Raw genomic sequence first — 15,728 nt, 5'->3', positions numbered from 1 at the left:
GTGACCATTGAGCACTTGAAATGTGACTGAGAAACTGAATTTTAAATTTTATTTAACTTTAAATTTAAATAGCCACACGTGGCTAGTGGGTACCATATTGAACAGTACAGCTATAGGCCATTTGTTCTAATTGCTTCAGAACTTTTTGAATTAGTGGTTTTGGGGTTTTTTTGGATATATACCCAGGAGTGAAATTGCTGGGTCATATGGTAGTTCTATTTTTAGCTTTTTGAGAAACCTCCCTACTGTTTTCCACAGTGGCTGCACCAATATACATTCCCACCAACTGTACGAGGGTTCCCTTTTCTCTACATCCTTGCCAACATTTGTTATTTATTAACCTACCTGCCACGCTTGAGGGATTCAGAGCAATGTCATCTGGACTGTTGGGGTTTGATAGGTTAACTATTCTGCTTCTCCCTCACCGCAACATCCCCTACTCCTCTCATCTTACCTTAGAAGTGTCTGTTGAACCTCTTTTTTCATGCCAGCTTCCCAAGCACTGGTTCAAGTCGTCATCATGTCTTGGCTAATCTACTGCAATAGCCTGCTGTCTGGCCGTCTCACTTCAGATCACCCTCCTCATTTATTTCATAGCTGTATAAAAAAAATATTGTCCTGTGCCAGGGGCTGGGGAGAATGGGGAGTCCACTGTGCAGCCAAGTCCTTACCTTAGGCCCCGCACCCCTGGAGAACCTAAGCTGAGATGCCAAGGGGGTCACTGCTCACGTGTGAGCTGGCAAAGAGTGGCGTGATCTGAGGGAGACTGGAAGAGTTTCTGTACCCTACCCACTGGTTCCCCATCCCCCCACTTCCAGGTGCTTCTGCACTTAAACATCTACCACAGGGAACTCTCACTACCCATAAATGACAGGTGCTTTGGAGTGAAAGAACATGTCAGCTGACTAACAGCAGAATCACCCGAGACACTAGTGGGGATCCAGGAGGAGAGGGGCACCCAGGCAAATGTTGCTTTCCTTAAGCTGGATCTCTTCGGGAGGAAATGGAGATAGCCCTGGAGCGTGCATTCTCTATGGGGGGGGGCCACTTCGCCCCCATGGGAATGAAAATTGGTTCTTGGGGGCCAAAAATAAATAAATAAATATATATATATATATTTCTTTTTTTTTGGCTGCGTTGTGTCTTCGTTGCTGTGCGCAGGCTTTCTCTAGTTGCGGCGAGCGGGGGCTACTCTTCGTTGCGGTGCACAGGCATCTCATTGCGGTGGCTTCTCTCCTTGTGGAGCACAGGCTCTAGGCATGCAGACTTCAGTAGTTGTGGCTCACGGGCTCTAGAGCGCAGGCTCAGTAGTTGTGGCGCATGGGCTTAGTTGCTCCACGGCATGTGGGATCTTCCCAGACCAGGGCTCGAACCTGTGTCCCCTGCATTGGCAGGCGGATTCTTAACCACTGCATCACCAGGGAAGTTCCAAAATCTTATATATTACACAGGGCTGGGACTTGGATGAGGCAAGTGAGGGGTCTAGGGCACAAAATGTTAGGAGATACCCCCTCTTAGGGCTCTGTGTGTGTGTGTGTGTGTGTGTGTACACACATACATAAATACACACGTACATAAATATATACATACTGTTTGGATGGCAAGGAGTGTTGTGGGTAAGGGGATGGAAAGGGTCGGGCAAAGGGGGAAAGTGTTGTGATTTTAAATAGAGTGGTCTGGATCAGTCTCTCAGAGAAGGTGATATTTGAGCATCGTTTGAAAGAGACAGCAGGGCAATCCAGGGGGTTCTCTGTGGGAAAAGTATTTCAGGCAGAGGGAGCAGCAAGTGCAAAGGCCCTGAGGTGGGACTATGCCCAGTGTGTTGTATTGGAGGAACAGCAGGGACACCAGAGTGGTTGGGTGAGGGGAGAGGAGGGGGAGATTAGGTCTGGATAGAGGGCCATGTTTCACGGGCATGTGGGGAGATTCCATGAAGAAACATGGGTATAATGCCACTGTAGTAAGTGTTCAATAGAGGCCAGTTTGCCTCTCTCCCTCCCTGCCCCCTGAAACACTAAGCAGCATTTGCCTTTCAGACTGAAAAAGCTCCAGAAGCTACCAGCCTTCAGTAGAGTGAACCCAAGTTGTGGCTAGCATTTTGTTATGGAAAGCACAACCCAAATACTCCATTATCTGCACTGGCCTTGACGGGCAGCCTAGATTACTGTCTATGTGTCTAACTTCAGGGGGGCTGGGAAGGGGGGATGATGCCCTAATATCCCCCACCTGTCAGAAACAGTTTATTTCAAGGCTCTCCTCCTTCCTAAAGTGTACATCCCTCCCAGTGGAATGGGGTGGATGGCCGCAGGTCAGTGGCTCTTCACTGTTTTAGACCACAGCCCAAGATGAGAAGCAGCTCAGTATAGTGGGGCTGGAAAGCCTAGGCTCAGATCCTAGCTCTGTCCCTTTACTACACACGTTATTTGACCTCCCTGTGCCTCGGTTTCCCCATCTGTAAAATGGGGTAACTTGCCTCGTATTGTTGTTATGAGGACTAAATGAGTTAATATTTATGAAGTGCCTGGTCACAGTAATGCTATATACATGCTTGTTAATTTAAAATAGAGTCCCTTTTGGGACTCTACCCTTCCCAGAAAAAAAATGCATATGAATACACACAAATTTGCATTCTATTCTAGGGCATTGATGGACACTCCAAAATGCATCTCCTAGATCCTCAAGGGAGGGACTGTCTGTTAACCCCTGAGAGAGGCCAGATCAGTTCTGGAGGGGTTAAGGGGCAAGAGGGCGGGTGAGTGGTACCGTGTGAGGACGGGAGAGGTGCAAGACCCAGGGGCTGGGGGATCAAGACCATGTTTCACCCTCTTCGCATTTTGGCCAAGGCCCACCTAGAATTGCCAGTCGTCTGCACTTTGGGAAATTCCACCAGCTAGGAGCTGAAGTTTTCTTTAGGGATGTCATTATCAATTGTTTAATAAAAACGTTGTGTCAGAGTATTTATTGAGCACGGTGACGTGAGATGGTCACAGCTCAAGTAAACACATTTTGGCTGTGCCGAAGTAGAAATGTTTTCAGTCATTTTGTTGGTTATGTAGTAGAATCTGAAAAATACAGTTCTTGTAAGAGTGTCTGTTGTCCCAAGCCCTGGAGAGCCACTATCATAATAATATTGTTTTGTTTGGGGTTCCTGTATAAGAGTGCCTAGGCGTGGCGCCTTGTTTTGAATCATCTCTCTATGCAACAGTAATTCAATCCAGAGAAGGACTGTCACCAGATTACAAATTTTAGTTGGCTCTAAAACATTCATGCAAGGGGGGCTAGTTGTATTCTTTTTAGATCCACTCCTAGAAGATTAAGCCTTTATCTTTCCCATCCAACTTCGGGGAGAATGTGCTGGGTGTAAAGAGAACCAACTGTCTGACATTTTAAGTCTTACATCTCCCACATATCAAATAGCAGAAGAAAAATGAAAACCTCAGAACCCTCAGACATGACCTTGTATGACTTGGGTGCAGGTTATTTGAGAGGTGATCCCAGGAATCAGGAGTGAGCGAGCAGGGAGAGGGCATTAGGAACAGAGGAAAGGTCGATAAAGGGTACAGTATTGAGATCATTGCTGTAGGCAACGTTTGTGATACGGCAGTTGAATGGCCATTTTAGTATACGTTTGGAAGATCTGTTAAGCAAGCTACCTGCTGTGATTGGCAGTTATAGCTATGATTCCAAAGTACAGATTCTGAACCATAGCCATCTAAGAAGTATTCTCAAGTCTTTCCTTCATGGACTCTGCCTCATTGCTCTCAGATCTTTTGCCCATCTGTCCCCTGCTGTGCTTTGTATCACAGGGACCTGACCCCTTGCAATATTTGCATTAAATTCCTGCTCTTGAACTACCTGTCATATATTCATGACTGCTGGAGACTCCTTAATGATGTCATCAGTCAATCCAAAAATATTTTGAATATCTACCACATACAAAGCCCTGCACTGGATTCCTGGAGGATAATAAAGAATCAAGCAGCTTAGCATTTAGCTGGGAAAACAAGACATACAGTGGAAAAGTTAAATAACAATGCCTAACAGTATATGTCCAAATGCCAAGTGAATGGTGTAGCCAATGAATGAACTTTAAGATACAAAGAGGAAAGAGCCATCTCCATCAGTTTCATGCCAGGGCATGCTTTAGAGGGCTGGAGAGCTGACAGAAAGGGGTCATCTAAAACTTCCAATTTTGGAAGGGTAAGAATTTGGAATTTTATTTGAAATCTCCTAATTTTTAAATGTTGGTAAGTAATTCAAACTTTCAAAAACTTCAGTGTGAGTTCCATTGTGTGGGCAAGATAGAACTTGTCGGGGAGCTGAATTGGGATTGGGAGCCAATGATGTGCATTCGGTGGATGGCTTACTGAGTTGGGTGAGAAGTCAGATGCAAAGAACGTTAAGATCCTTGCCAATGAGAAGATTCCGGGTTCTAATATTTCACTTATGTGTGAGGCGATCAAGATCTGGGCTTAGAAGGGGGCAGTGGGCATGGGAAGAAAGGAGAGGTGAGAGAGAGATTAGGGAATATTAATACCCTCCATTTATGTACTAGTTTATGGTCTACAGAGTTTGTCATTGGAGGTAGGATAGAATAGAGGCCCAGAGGGTAGGCTCTGAAGTCAGACTGCCTGGGTTCAAATCGCAGCTCTACAGTGAATTCCCACGGAGGCCTGGAACAATTCACAGAAACTTGCCCAGCCTCAGTTTCTCAAGCACTAAAAAGGACTGATGCTAAGGAATCCACATATTTCATAGAGTCGTTGGCTGAGTAAATAATAAAATGTGTATGAAGCTCTTCGTGTGTTAAGCCTGGCTCACAGGAAGCATCAATCATTGTTCACTCTTACTATCACCACATACATCATTTCTCTTTAATCCTTGCAACAGCTCCCTGTGAGGGTGAGAAGAATGCACAGGATGGATGACGGAATCTGGGGGTGGGAGTGGAAGGTGGAGAACAGGAGGAGTCAAGGGCAATGGCCAGAGAGTGAGCCTTCGGTTTGTAGACTCAGCTGTATTGCTGAAACTGACTCTAGTTTTCTGGGCCCTTCACTTAACCCCTGTGGGATTTTTCTTCCTAAAGTGTGGTTCCTTGCAACTCATATTCTCCATAATTTTAAAAAACTGGATTTTTGAGTATGTAGGAAGAGTAATGGCTCCCCAAAGATGTCCCCTTCTAATGCCTCAAACCTGTAACTATGTTGCCTTACATGACAAAAGGGATTTTGCAAATGTGATTAAAGTTCAGGACTGGGAGATGGGGAGGTGATCATGGATTGCCTGGGTGGGCCCAGTCTAATCACCCGAGTTCTTAAAAGTGGAAGAGGAAGGCAGAAGAGTGAGTCAGACGGATGCTGCGTGAGAAGGACTCCCCTACCCCATCCCACCGTTGCTAGCTTTGAAGATGGAGGAATGGGGCATGAGCCAAGAAATGTGGATGGCTTCTAGAATCGAGGAACGGCCCTCAATTTATAACCAGCAAGAAAATGAGGACCTAGGTCCTCCGACTGCAAGGAACTGAATTCTGCCAGTTATCCAAATAAGGAGGACACAGGTTCTCCCCCAGAGCCTCCAGAAAGGCGTGCAGCCTGTTAACACTCTGATTTTAGTCTGGTGAGACCCATGTTGGACTAATGACCTACAGAACTCTTAACGTAACAACTTTGCATTGTCTTAAACCACTAAGTTCATGGTAATTTGTTACAGCAGCAACAGGAAACTAATATACTGAATTTTCCAGTTTCACTTGTTTGGCTGGTGTTACCAGCAGTCCATCAGATTCAAGAATGATATGGAAATGCTGTGGGGCGATGGGGGACAAGATCTTGGATATATGGGGTTGGAGAGGCAATGACAGTAAGGCATTCACATGGCAGTGCTCAGACCACACTTGATCATGTGGGATTGGATTTGGGGAGGTGGTAGCAATAAATTTGAAAGAATGTGCCAGGGAGGCGATGTAGGGAAAGAGACCCCATCGAGGGGGGCCACTTTCTTGAGTTGCCAGTTCCTCTTTTTGGTGTCCATTCGAAGCTTAGGCATGCCAAACTCCTGGTCATCATAATTGCAATATATGGACTTTGTTTTAAAAAATCACTAGGGAGTCATATTGAGTAAATTTTATCGACAGCTCACAATAATTTTATTTATGGACTTAAATCGAGACTTCAATAAATGAATAATGCTTTAAATTTTACTCTTTGTAAGTTTCCAAAGGAAAATCTGAAAAATTTAAATATTTTTCCTTTCTTTGCTTGTGAATCTTTTTAACAATGGAAATGTTTTGTCTCCTAAGAGTGGCATGGAACTCAAATATATGACTCACTGGAAATGACGACCACCTCCTTGGTTGTAACAAATGGGAAGTGAGTTAGGACAGAGCCCAAGAGAAACGGAGGCTGATACTCAGGAAAATGTAAGGCCTATGGGACATCTCTATGTGGGACCAGGAGGAGTGATGTGGAGCATTATAATGAGAGACAGAAAAAGTGAATAAAATGTTAGTCACTGAGTAATCAGGCCCCTAGAAGAAAAAAAATGCCAAAAGAGAAAAAGCGGACAATAACAATTTAAAAACCTCTAACTTTTATTTACTGGGTTCCCTCCCTTCATCAGTGTAGGTCTCTGCTGGGAGCCCTGTAGGCTGGGCTGGTCTGGCCCTTGATCTATGTTTTGATCAGGTTTTACCTCTTGATTGTGAATCCATGCCTATCAGACCTGTCTACCCAGAGATGGCCAACCAGGAAAGTTCCTTCTCCACTCTGGCTCTCCTATTACCCTTGAGTTGTCCATTTCCTCTAGCATCTAAGAAAGAGGTAAAACTCAGATGAGCCCCTTTCCCTGTGGGTATACAGCTCTTGTCAAAGGATTTAGCAATGGAGAAGGTTGAACAATTGGTGACTCTGGTCAGCCACTGGGCAAAATTGAGAAGGAAGCAGTATTAGTCCCTGTTGCCCTTCAACATCACTCTCCATCCCTCTTCCCTGGTACTCAACTCTTCCTCAGTGCCTTCATGCTGTTCCCTGCCTGTGCCACACTCTCACACCACTCTACCTCACCTGCCTAAACTGATGTGTCATTTTCAAGTAGCCCATGTTGAATGTTGATTCTTCCCGGAAATTTTCAACATGGCCCAGTATGGTAGGTCTTTGCTACATAATCAGAAGACTTCAGCCAATTGGAATTAATTCATACTAAGCTGTGAATGACTGATTTCCCCATAGTGCTCCCAGGAGCATTCTCAAAATTAAACTCCTGTTAATTCAACAGACTCTTTGATTGGTGGGATATTTAAGGTAACATGAGGGATATATTGAAGGACAGAGACTAAGAAGAGACAATGCCAATTAAATTAGGGCATCAAGACACTAACTACTCTGCGCTAACCACTTGAACACTCATTCAGTCCTGCTTTCAAGCAGAACTGTGTTTTAATTATACCAGAAAATAATCAGTACCCTACCACCATTTAAGGAAAATAGGCTCCTGGAAGCTACCAGGTATGTTTCACTGTGCAATTTTAGTTTCTAAATATACTTATTCTTTCTTTTTAATTGTATCTCAAGATACCACTATGGAAATAACCATTCCTTTGTAATTAAAAACAGTTTAAGAATTTATAAGGTAATACCCCATTGGGTGAGAGTTTGGGAAAGTAACACTCTGATGTACTGCAAAGAGCGGTATAAATTGGTTTGTTTTCTATAAGGCATCTTGGCAATCAAAATTCATGGAATTTCTGAAAGAAATAGCCAAGTGTGTATACAAAAATTTACCAAGAGGATTTCTTGCAGCATTGTTTGTAATCATGAAAAACTGTGCACACTAAAATGTCCATGAAAAGGAAATTTGTTATATAAATTAATGGTACATCCAATCAATGAAATGCTATGCAGTCATCACAAAATGGTATTGGGGAAAATTGTTTAATGATATAGAACAATGTTCAGGATATAGTGTCATGAGAAAAATCAGGTTACAAATAGTTTTAAGTGACATGATCTTTCTTATCGTACATATAAGTACATATGTATACACATACATTCATATATTTATATTCATATGTAGATATACATTAACACATAGAGAAAAGAATATATGTCAAAATGTTAATGTCATTTATGTCTGGGTGGTGAAATTATAGGTGGTTTTAATTTTCTTCTTTTTGTTTATCTGTAATTTCTGAAGTTTCTCCAATAAGTGTATTATTTTTCATAGAGAAAAAAATAGAATTACTTTTCTTTTAAGGAATCTAGCATCCTCCCAAAATAAATAACACAGCAGTTCTTGTAGTTTATATACCCAGAGGTGTCTGATTGGCTTAATTAAAGGTTAAAGTCTGCACTAATAGGTATAAAAAGAAGTACAGTTACGGGAAGTTTAATTTATGCAGATGTATACATTTACACATTCTAATGAACATTTGCCAACAACCGAAGTTCTTAGTCATCATTTTTATTTTAAAATGTACTAAACCATTATATAACAAAATATATAGAGCACCATCAACAGTTAAATTGGAAGAATTGCTTCACCAGAGATATGTCTTTGTGGAGAATTGAAAGAACTGATTAGGCTGTTGTAAATAATAGTAAGTTAACATACTGCCCTCTTTTGGTAGCTATTTGCAACTCATTTTACATTCACTGCCGTTAAAGATGTTAATCTCCTACAAATTCATGTACAAACTAAACTAATTTTATTTACTTTTACATTTTTTTATTGAAGTATAGTTGATTTACAATAATGTGTTAGTTTCAGGTGTACAGCACAGTGATTCAGATATATATATATATATATATATATATATATATATATATATATATATTCTTTTTCAGATTCTTTTCCATTATAGGTTATTACAAGATATTGTAATAATTCCCTGTATTATACAGTAGGTCCCTGTTGTTTAATCTACAAACTAAACTAATTTTAAATCACCTTTTTCCTCAACAGAGCATGCTGATAATTCCAGTTTGTTATCACCTTCTGGTAAGATTGTTATTTCATAACTTTGGGGGAATTTCAGCAAAATATTCTAAAAGTTCTCCATGCAATGTCAGATACAGCAAAATTGTTTTCTTCTATGAAGCTTAATTAAATTCTGCATTAAACCTACACCCGAAAAATCAATAGCAGACACAGACAACAGGATAGTCTATCAATCCCCCCACATTGCTAAACAAAGCTAGGGACTAAGTTGTGGGTTTTCATCATGGTAACTGCTTCAGTTCTTCAGTGTTATTTTTAGTATTCTAGTTCATGTCTCCTGAAGAGTATCAAGGACATAAACATGCCAAATGTTCCTATATTTGAGGGTTGAGATATTCTCTTAAATATACTTCCTCAGCACCCCACTGAATGAATATTTTTCAAAAGGTTTCTAAAGGCTTAGCACTCATGAGAATGGGAAGGCAAATCAATAAAGAGAAATTTATAACTAGGACCCGTCTTGGCAGGAACCAGGAGCAGGACCTGCATTCCAGACTGCTGGCTACAACGGGACCTCAGGGATAAAATGGTCCCACCCCATCCCTTAGTTAATAACACGGTGAAGCCTGGAGAGGCTGAATAACTTATCTAAGTTCACACGGCTTCTTGCCCCACATCACAGAGGCAGCACGTGGCTTCTCTAACTCCTACTTCTGTGTTTCATTCTGTAATATATATACCATATAGTACAGAACAGTCTTTTACGGTAAGGAGTGAGTCAACTCACATTGTCCTTAGTTGTGTGAAAATGAGCTTCTACTGTTATTAATTCATTTAACTAAAATTAGTAATAATCGCTATTACTGCTCATGCACATACTACATGTCTGGGAGTCTTCTGACATCTCATTCTGCTTCCAATCTTGCAGTATAGGGATCGTTATATTCATGTTATAGATGAGGAAACTGAGGGTCAGAGAGGATGAAACTTGCTCATGTTCACACATTGTCTGGAGCCACACTACTTGGGTTTGAATTTGGCCCCCCCCCCACCTCCATTGCTATCTGTGTGGCTTTGGACAAGTTCCTTCACCTTTCTGTGCCTCAGTTTCTTCATCTGTAAATTGAAGAGAATAACAGTACTCGCTTCCTAGGGAAGTTGTGAAGATGAAATAAGATAACACGTGTGCCTGGCACAGAGTAAACCCTCAGTAAGTAATAACGATCATTATTATTATTAGTTTTACAAATTTATTTATTTTAAAAATTATTTATTTATCTATTTATTTATGTATTTATTTTTGGCTGCGTTCGGTCTTCATTGCTGCGTGCACGGACTGTCTCTAGTTGCGGTGAGCGGGGGCTACTCTTCATTGCAATGCACGGGCTTCTCATTGCGGTGGCTTCTCTCGTTGTGGAGCAGGGCTCTAGGTGTGTGGGCTTCAGTAGTTGTGGCATGCGGGCTCAGTAGTTGTGGCTTGTGGGCTCTAGAGCGCAGGCTCAGTAGTTGTGGTACACGGGCTTAGTTGCTCCGCGGCATGTGGGATCTTCCCAGACCAGGGCTCGAACCCGTGTCCCCTGCATTGGCAGGCGGATTCTTAACCACTGTGCCACCAGGGAAGTCTCTGATCATTATTATTAAGTTATTAAGTAATGGGGCAGAGATTCAAATCCAGGACTGCAAATCTCCAAAGCCCAAGCTCTTTTTGCTAAGCCAGTTTGCCCCCTTGTTGTTAAACTTCTAGGATAAAATGAACCACTGTATTTTCCTTCTGCTGCAGTAGCCTTCTCAGACTTAATCATGGTGATATCTTTGCAAAGCTCTGTTTGCATGGAATGAGGTCGAGGGTTTGGAGGCACACAATGATGCCAGGCACAGCCCCGGGGCCCCAGGGGAAAGCCAGCACACATCCAGGGATGGACAGGCGGTTGTGCCCGCAGGCCTCTTTGGATGGTGTCACCATTCCTCTCCAGTCAGAAAAATGAATAGTCATTGATTAAAAACCACCTTTGGCCAATTATATTGTTCTGCCCCAAGAGCAAAGGATTCCATACCCAGGCTTTGAATCTCATTGCTCAGGAACTGGCTTACTTCTCAAGAAGTATACTTGGCAATTTAAAAAAATGTAGTAAATGACAAAATTTGGAAGCAATAATGTAGGACAGACAGGGTGTGTGTGTTTCAGCCAACGCATGATTGGTCTAAAACAGACAGGCCAGCCAAGCACCTCGACACACCCAAATGTTGTCCTTACCAGCTGAATATCAGGCTCCCTATTGCAAAGCTCAGTTTAGTTGTAAAATGTTTACTTGTCCTGTGTATATGGAGAGGTCAAGCCATTGGATCTTTTTAATATTTAAACATGCAAAGTGTGTGCAGTAGACTGACCTCTTAGCATAAATAGAGTTATTCCACGGGAAATTTACAACCTGATTGTCTTAATAGCAGCCATATTTTATTTTATTATTTTTTTTTAATTAAAAAATTTTTTTAGCTATGTTGGGTCTTCGTTGCTGTGCATGGGCTTTCTCTAGTTGCGGCGAGCGGGGGCTACTCTTCATTGCGATACACGGGCTTCTCATTGCGGTGGCTTCTCTTGCTGCGGAGCACGGGCTCTAGGCACACGGGCTTCAGTAGTTGTGGCACGTGGACTCAGTAGTTGTGGCTCACGGGCTCTAGAGTGCAGGCTCAGTAGTTGTGGCACACGGGCTTAGTTGCTCCACAGCATGTGGGATCTTCCTGGACCAGGGCTCGAACCCGTGTCCCCTGCATTGGCAGGCGGATTCTTAACCACTGCACCACCAGGGAAGTCCCAGCAGCCATATTTAAAAATAACTTACCAGGAAGTTGTGTTAGGTAGTACAGTACTGAGTGATAGCAGTGTCATTTTTTTAAATCTTAAATTCATTATGAGAAAAGTTACCAGGTGTCATTATAAACAGAGTAGAACCTATGTGCCAATATGTTTCATAATTGTAGTGTGACAAATTATTAAACTATAAAATGTTTTCTAGAACTCTCTGGCTGAAAAATTTTGAAAGTAGTATGTCTCTATTTTGTTGTGGTTCCTAAAGTTATTTCCATAATATTCCATAGGTCAGAGCAAGCTTCGTGGTCATGAGTCTCATATTCTTTACCTGTAAAATGAAACAGTTGTACTCATTTCATCTCTTGGGTTATTTCTTTATGATTTTCTGATTAAATGTATACTCACTGAGTGATTATGGGACTTGCAGATTTAACTACATATTGGTCTGATAGCACATTTTCTACTTTTCATAATTATATCTCAAAAGTTTTACTCCTTAAAATTCAATAAATAATTGTTTCAAAGTATTAATTGGAATTTTTTTTTTCTCCTGCAGCTGAATCATCTCTTGTTGGTTTTGTCCCATACTCCAATGGTACTCCAGGCAAGATTTTGAAAAAATTTAAACCTAGATTTACCCCAATTTGTTAAGTTTTTGATTTAATTATACCTTTGTCTTGTCGTTTTTCCTCGGGACAAAAGAGGTTGAAACTACAAGCCTAAATGGTAAGAATTTTTCTGAAGCAAGTGAACATTGATAACCCTTAATATGAATATAAGTATAATGAATGGTGTTGAAAGTTTCCTTATTCAAATAACAAACACAAACAAACACAAAAAATCCCCCAGACCATCGACCCTGGAGAGCAAACTAAACTTTCTGGTTAAATGATAAAATTCTTATTGTGGAAGGAGGACAGCCGTCCACCATTCTAACTGTGCTGTGAAAGGAAAGAAATATCGATCACATTTTGAGAGCTCTACTTGCTCTCCAACACTATGCCAACACACTATACAGGACAGATTGTTTAAATGGGAAAAGCACAGCCAGTGACTTTAATGTGATTCAGCCTGGATTTAGAGGCACAAAGTGTTCAGAGACAGCCTTTTTTTACAGATGATTTTATCAATTTTTAAATAATATGAAATGAAAAAGAAAATCTGGCTTCATGCTAGGGAAAAGGGCAAAGAATTGGGCTATAATCGAGGGAGGTGGGCAGGGCAGCACATTCTGTTCCCTTTCTCTGTGGGTAGACAGCCTTCCATCTTATTGCAGTCAAAACCCAACACTTTTCACAATCCCTTAGTTAAGATGAAATCTCACCATGTGGTTGGTGGTTAAGGAGCTAAACAATCATAGATGCAACTCACGCCGATCAAAACTGGTTTAAATTCACATTTGGTCCAGTGGGAAGGGAAGACGTTATCATTTTTATGTGCAATTACTTTTTACAGTGAAAAAACATCTTTAAAATCGCCTTGGCAGTAGTTTTTGGATCCCATTTATGTGGGTTTTTTTTTTTTTTAAGTGTGATAATGTAGTACATGCCTTTTTTTCCCCCTTAAAGTTTCATCCAGAATAATAAATTCTAGAAGGCTTTTCATTTAGAGAAATACCAGTAGGGTAGATTTTAAATTGGGTTTTAAGTGAAACGATCAAAATGAGATTTCCTTAAAAGTTCGTTGAATATCATGTTCAAGAACTCCAAATTTAAACTAGAATTTCTTAAAGATTGCTTTATAAGAGTATACCTTTAGGTACAAATGCATTAAGCATCTACAGGGCTATGTATAATATTAAAGTTACTACTAACTACGGAAATGTCATATCCCTTAGAGACTTTCATTATAATAGAGAAAAAAATGGGACAAAATATTACACAACATAAATGGGTTTATTTAAATCTAATGATTATAGGAGTGCTGCTGTGTTTTAGACACATAAAACGTGTTCAGGAAACACATTTTTAAATGAATGAATACTTGCTCAGGAATGGTCTGCACGGGTTGGGGAATGGCTAGTGTTGTGAGGGGGTGGACCGGTTGGCTTTTTTTTTTTTTTAAATTCCTTTTCTTCTTCTTTTTTTAATTATTTTTATTTATTTATTTATTTATTTATTTTTGCCTGTGTTGGGTCTTCGTTTCTGTGCGAGGGCTTTCTCTAGTTGCGGCAAGTGGGGGCCACTCTTCATCGCGGTGCGCAAGCCTCTCACTGTCGCGGCCTCTCTTGTTGCAGAGCACAGGCTCCAGACGCGCAGGCTCAGTAGTTGTGGCTCACGGGCCTAGTTGCTCCACGGCATGTGGGATCTTCCCAGACCAGGGCTCGAACCCGTGTCCCCTGCATTAGCAGGCAGATTCTCAACCACTGCGCCACCAGGGAAGCCCGACCGGTTGGCTTTTGCAGAAGTCTCTAACTTCTCCAGGATTTGGGGAAAAGTGAAATGTTTAAGGAACCTAGGAAGATGCATGTATTTGTTAACCATGCCAATAGTTGTGCTAATTTTTATTATTTTATTTCAGATGCTACTTCGAGCGTATTATCTACTTTGAACAAAACAGGTAATGTCAAGTTATTTCTAAATATAATAACTTGTCTTCTGTGGCTTCTTGATTTTCTCACTTGTGTGGTCTTCTGGGTTAGTAAAAGTTACCTCCTTGCCCATTTCCTATGACTCCAACTGTTGATTTATTACTCGTTTTACTTTGACATTGAACTATAATTCTGGTGTCACCACACTCCTGAACTTCCAAACTCTTACGGCTATAGCACTCCATTTAAAATAACATTTACAATTTTTTTGATTACAGTAGTAATACATCTTAGCTCATAAAAAACGGGGAATATAGAAAAATGCAAAGAAGAAAATAGCAATCATCTTTAATGTTACTTTCCTAAGACTATTACTGTTAATAATTTGGTATATTTCCATTCAGTATCATATATATATATACACATTATGTAAATATATAACAAAATAGTCATAGTTTACATAAATTTTTATATTTTTGCCCTTTTGACTTCATATTAAATTATAAGTATTTTCCAGCATCCCTTACTATTTTTTTTTTTAATATTTATTTATTTATTTATTTTATGGCTGTGTTGGGTCTTTGTTTCTGTGCGAGGGCTTTCTCTAGTTGTGGCAAGTGGGGGCCACTCTTCATCGCGGTGCGCGGGCTTCTCACTATCGCGGCCTCTCTTGTTGTGGAGCACAGGCTCCAGACGCGCAGGCTCAGTAGTTGTGGCTCAGGGGCCTAGTTGCTCCGTGGCATGTGGGATCTTCCCAGACCAGGGCTCGAACCCGTGTCCCCTGCATTGGCAGGCAGATTCTCAACCACTGCGCCACCAGGGAAGCCCCCCTTACTATTAATGACTTGATAATATTCCGTCGGGTACCATATGTGAACATTAAATTTGTTTCTACTTTTTTTTTTTTTGGCTGCACTGCGCAGCATGCGGGATCTTAGTTCCCCGACCAGGGATGGAACCCGTGCCCCCTGCAGTGGGAGCGCAGAGTCTTAACCACTGGACTGCCAGGGAAGTCCCTGTTTCTACTTTTTAAATAGAAATTGTTGCAGTGAACATCCTTATGCCAACATCTTTGCATTTCTCCCTGATTTCTGTAGAATGCTCTTCAAGGATTGGACTTATTTGGGTCAGCATTATGAATATTTTAAGGCCCTTGATACCAACTGCCCGATTACCTTCTAGAAAAGTTGCACACAACAGCATTCCTGTCTGCAGTGGATGAGAATGTCTGTGTAACCGTACCTTTGCCTAGAGCTGAGACTATGTCATATACTGTTAGATCTTCCTCTCAATTCCTTAGGTTCTATTTTGCATCTTTTCATATTTGTGAGGTTGAACATTTTTCCCCCAAAGCATTTTTTTACTGGAATCAGAAGTTCATTTCACAGTTGTGTTTTGTTTGCTCCGGAAAGGAAAGTATCAGGGCAAAACAAAATAATATATTAAAAGGATTCT

At 41.2% G+C, this 15,728-nt stretch overlaps 1 protein-coding gene across 3 annotated transcripts in view; it reads left to right on the top strand.

Annotated features, from left to right (window-relative positions):
- Window positions 1-15,728, top strand: part of ADGRG2 (adhesion G protein-coupled receptor G2) — a 76,464-nt gene that overhangs the window by 16,388 nt on the left and 44,348 nt on the right. The window contains exons 3-6 of one of the 3 annotated variants that reach the window (XM_057538900.1): window positions 8,959-8,994; window positions 12,300-12,347; window positions 12,446-12,469; window positions 14,264-14,302. In XM_057538900.1, the coding sequence (XP_057394883.1) occupies window positions 8,959-8,994; window positions 12,300-12,347; window positions 12,446-12,469; window positions 14,264-14,302 (147 nt within the window). Of the gene's footprint in view, window positions 1-8,958; window positions 8,995-12,299; window positions 12,348-12,418; window positions 12,470-14,263; window positions 14,303-15,728 lie in introns of those variants that run through there. The other 2 variants (XM_057538899.1, XM_057538898.1) reach the window with 2 other exon arrangements.

This window comes from Balaenoptera acutorostrata, chromosome X (genome assembly GCF_949987535.1).
Source record: "Balaenoptera acutorostrata chromosome X, mBalAcu1.1, whole genome shotgun sequence".
NCBI lineage: Eukaryota > Metazoa > Chordata > Mammalia > Artiodactyla > Balaenopteridae > Balaenoptera > Balaenoptera acutorostrata.
This window is presented reverse-complemented; position numbering and strand designations above follow the sequence as displayed.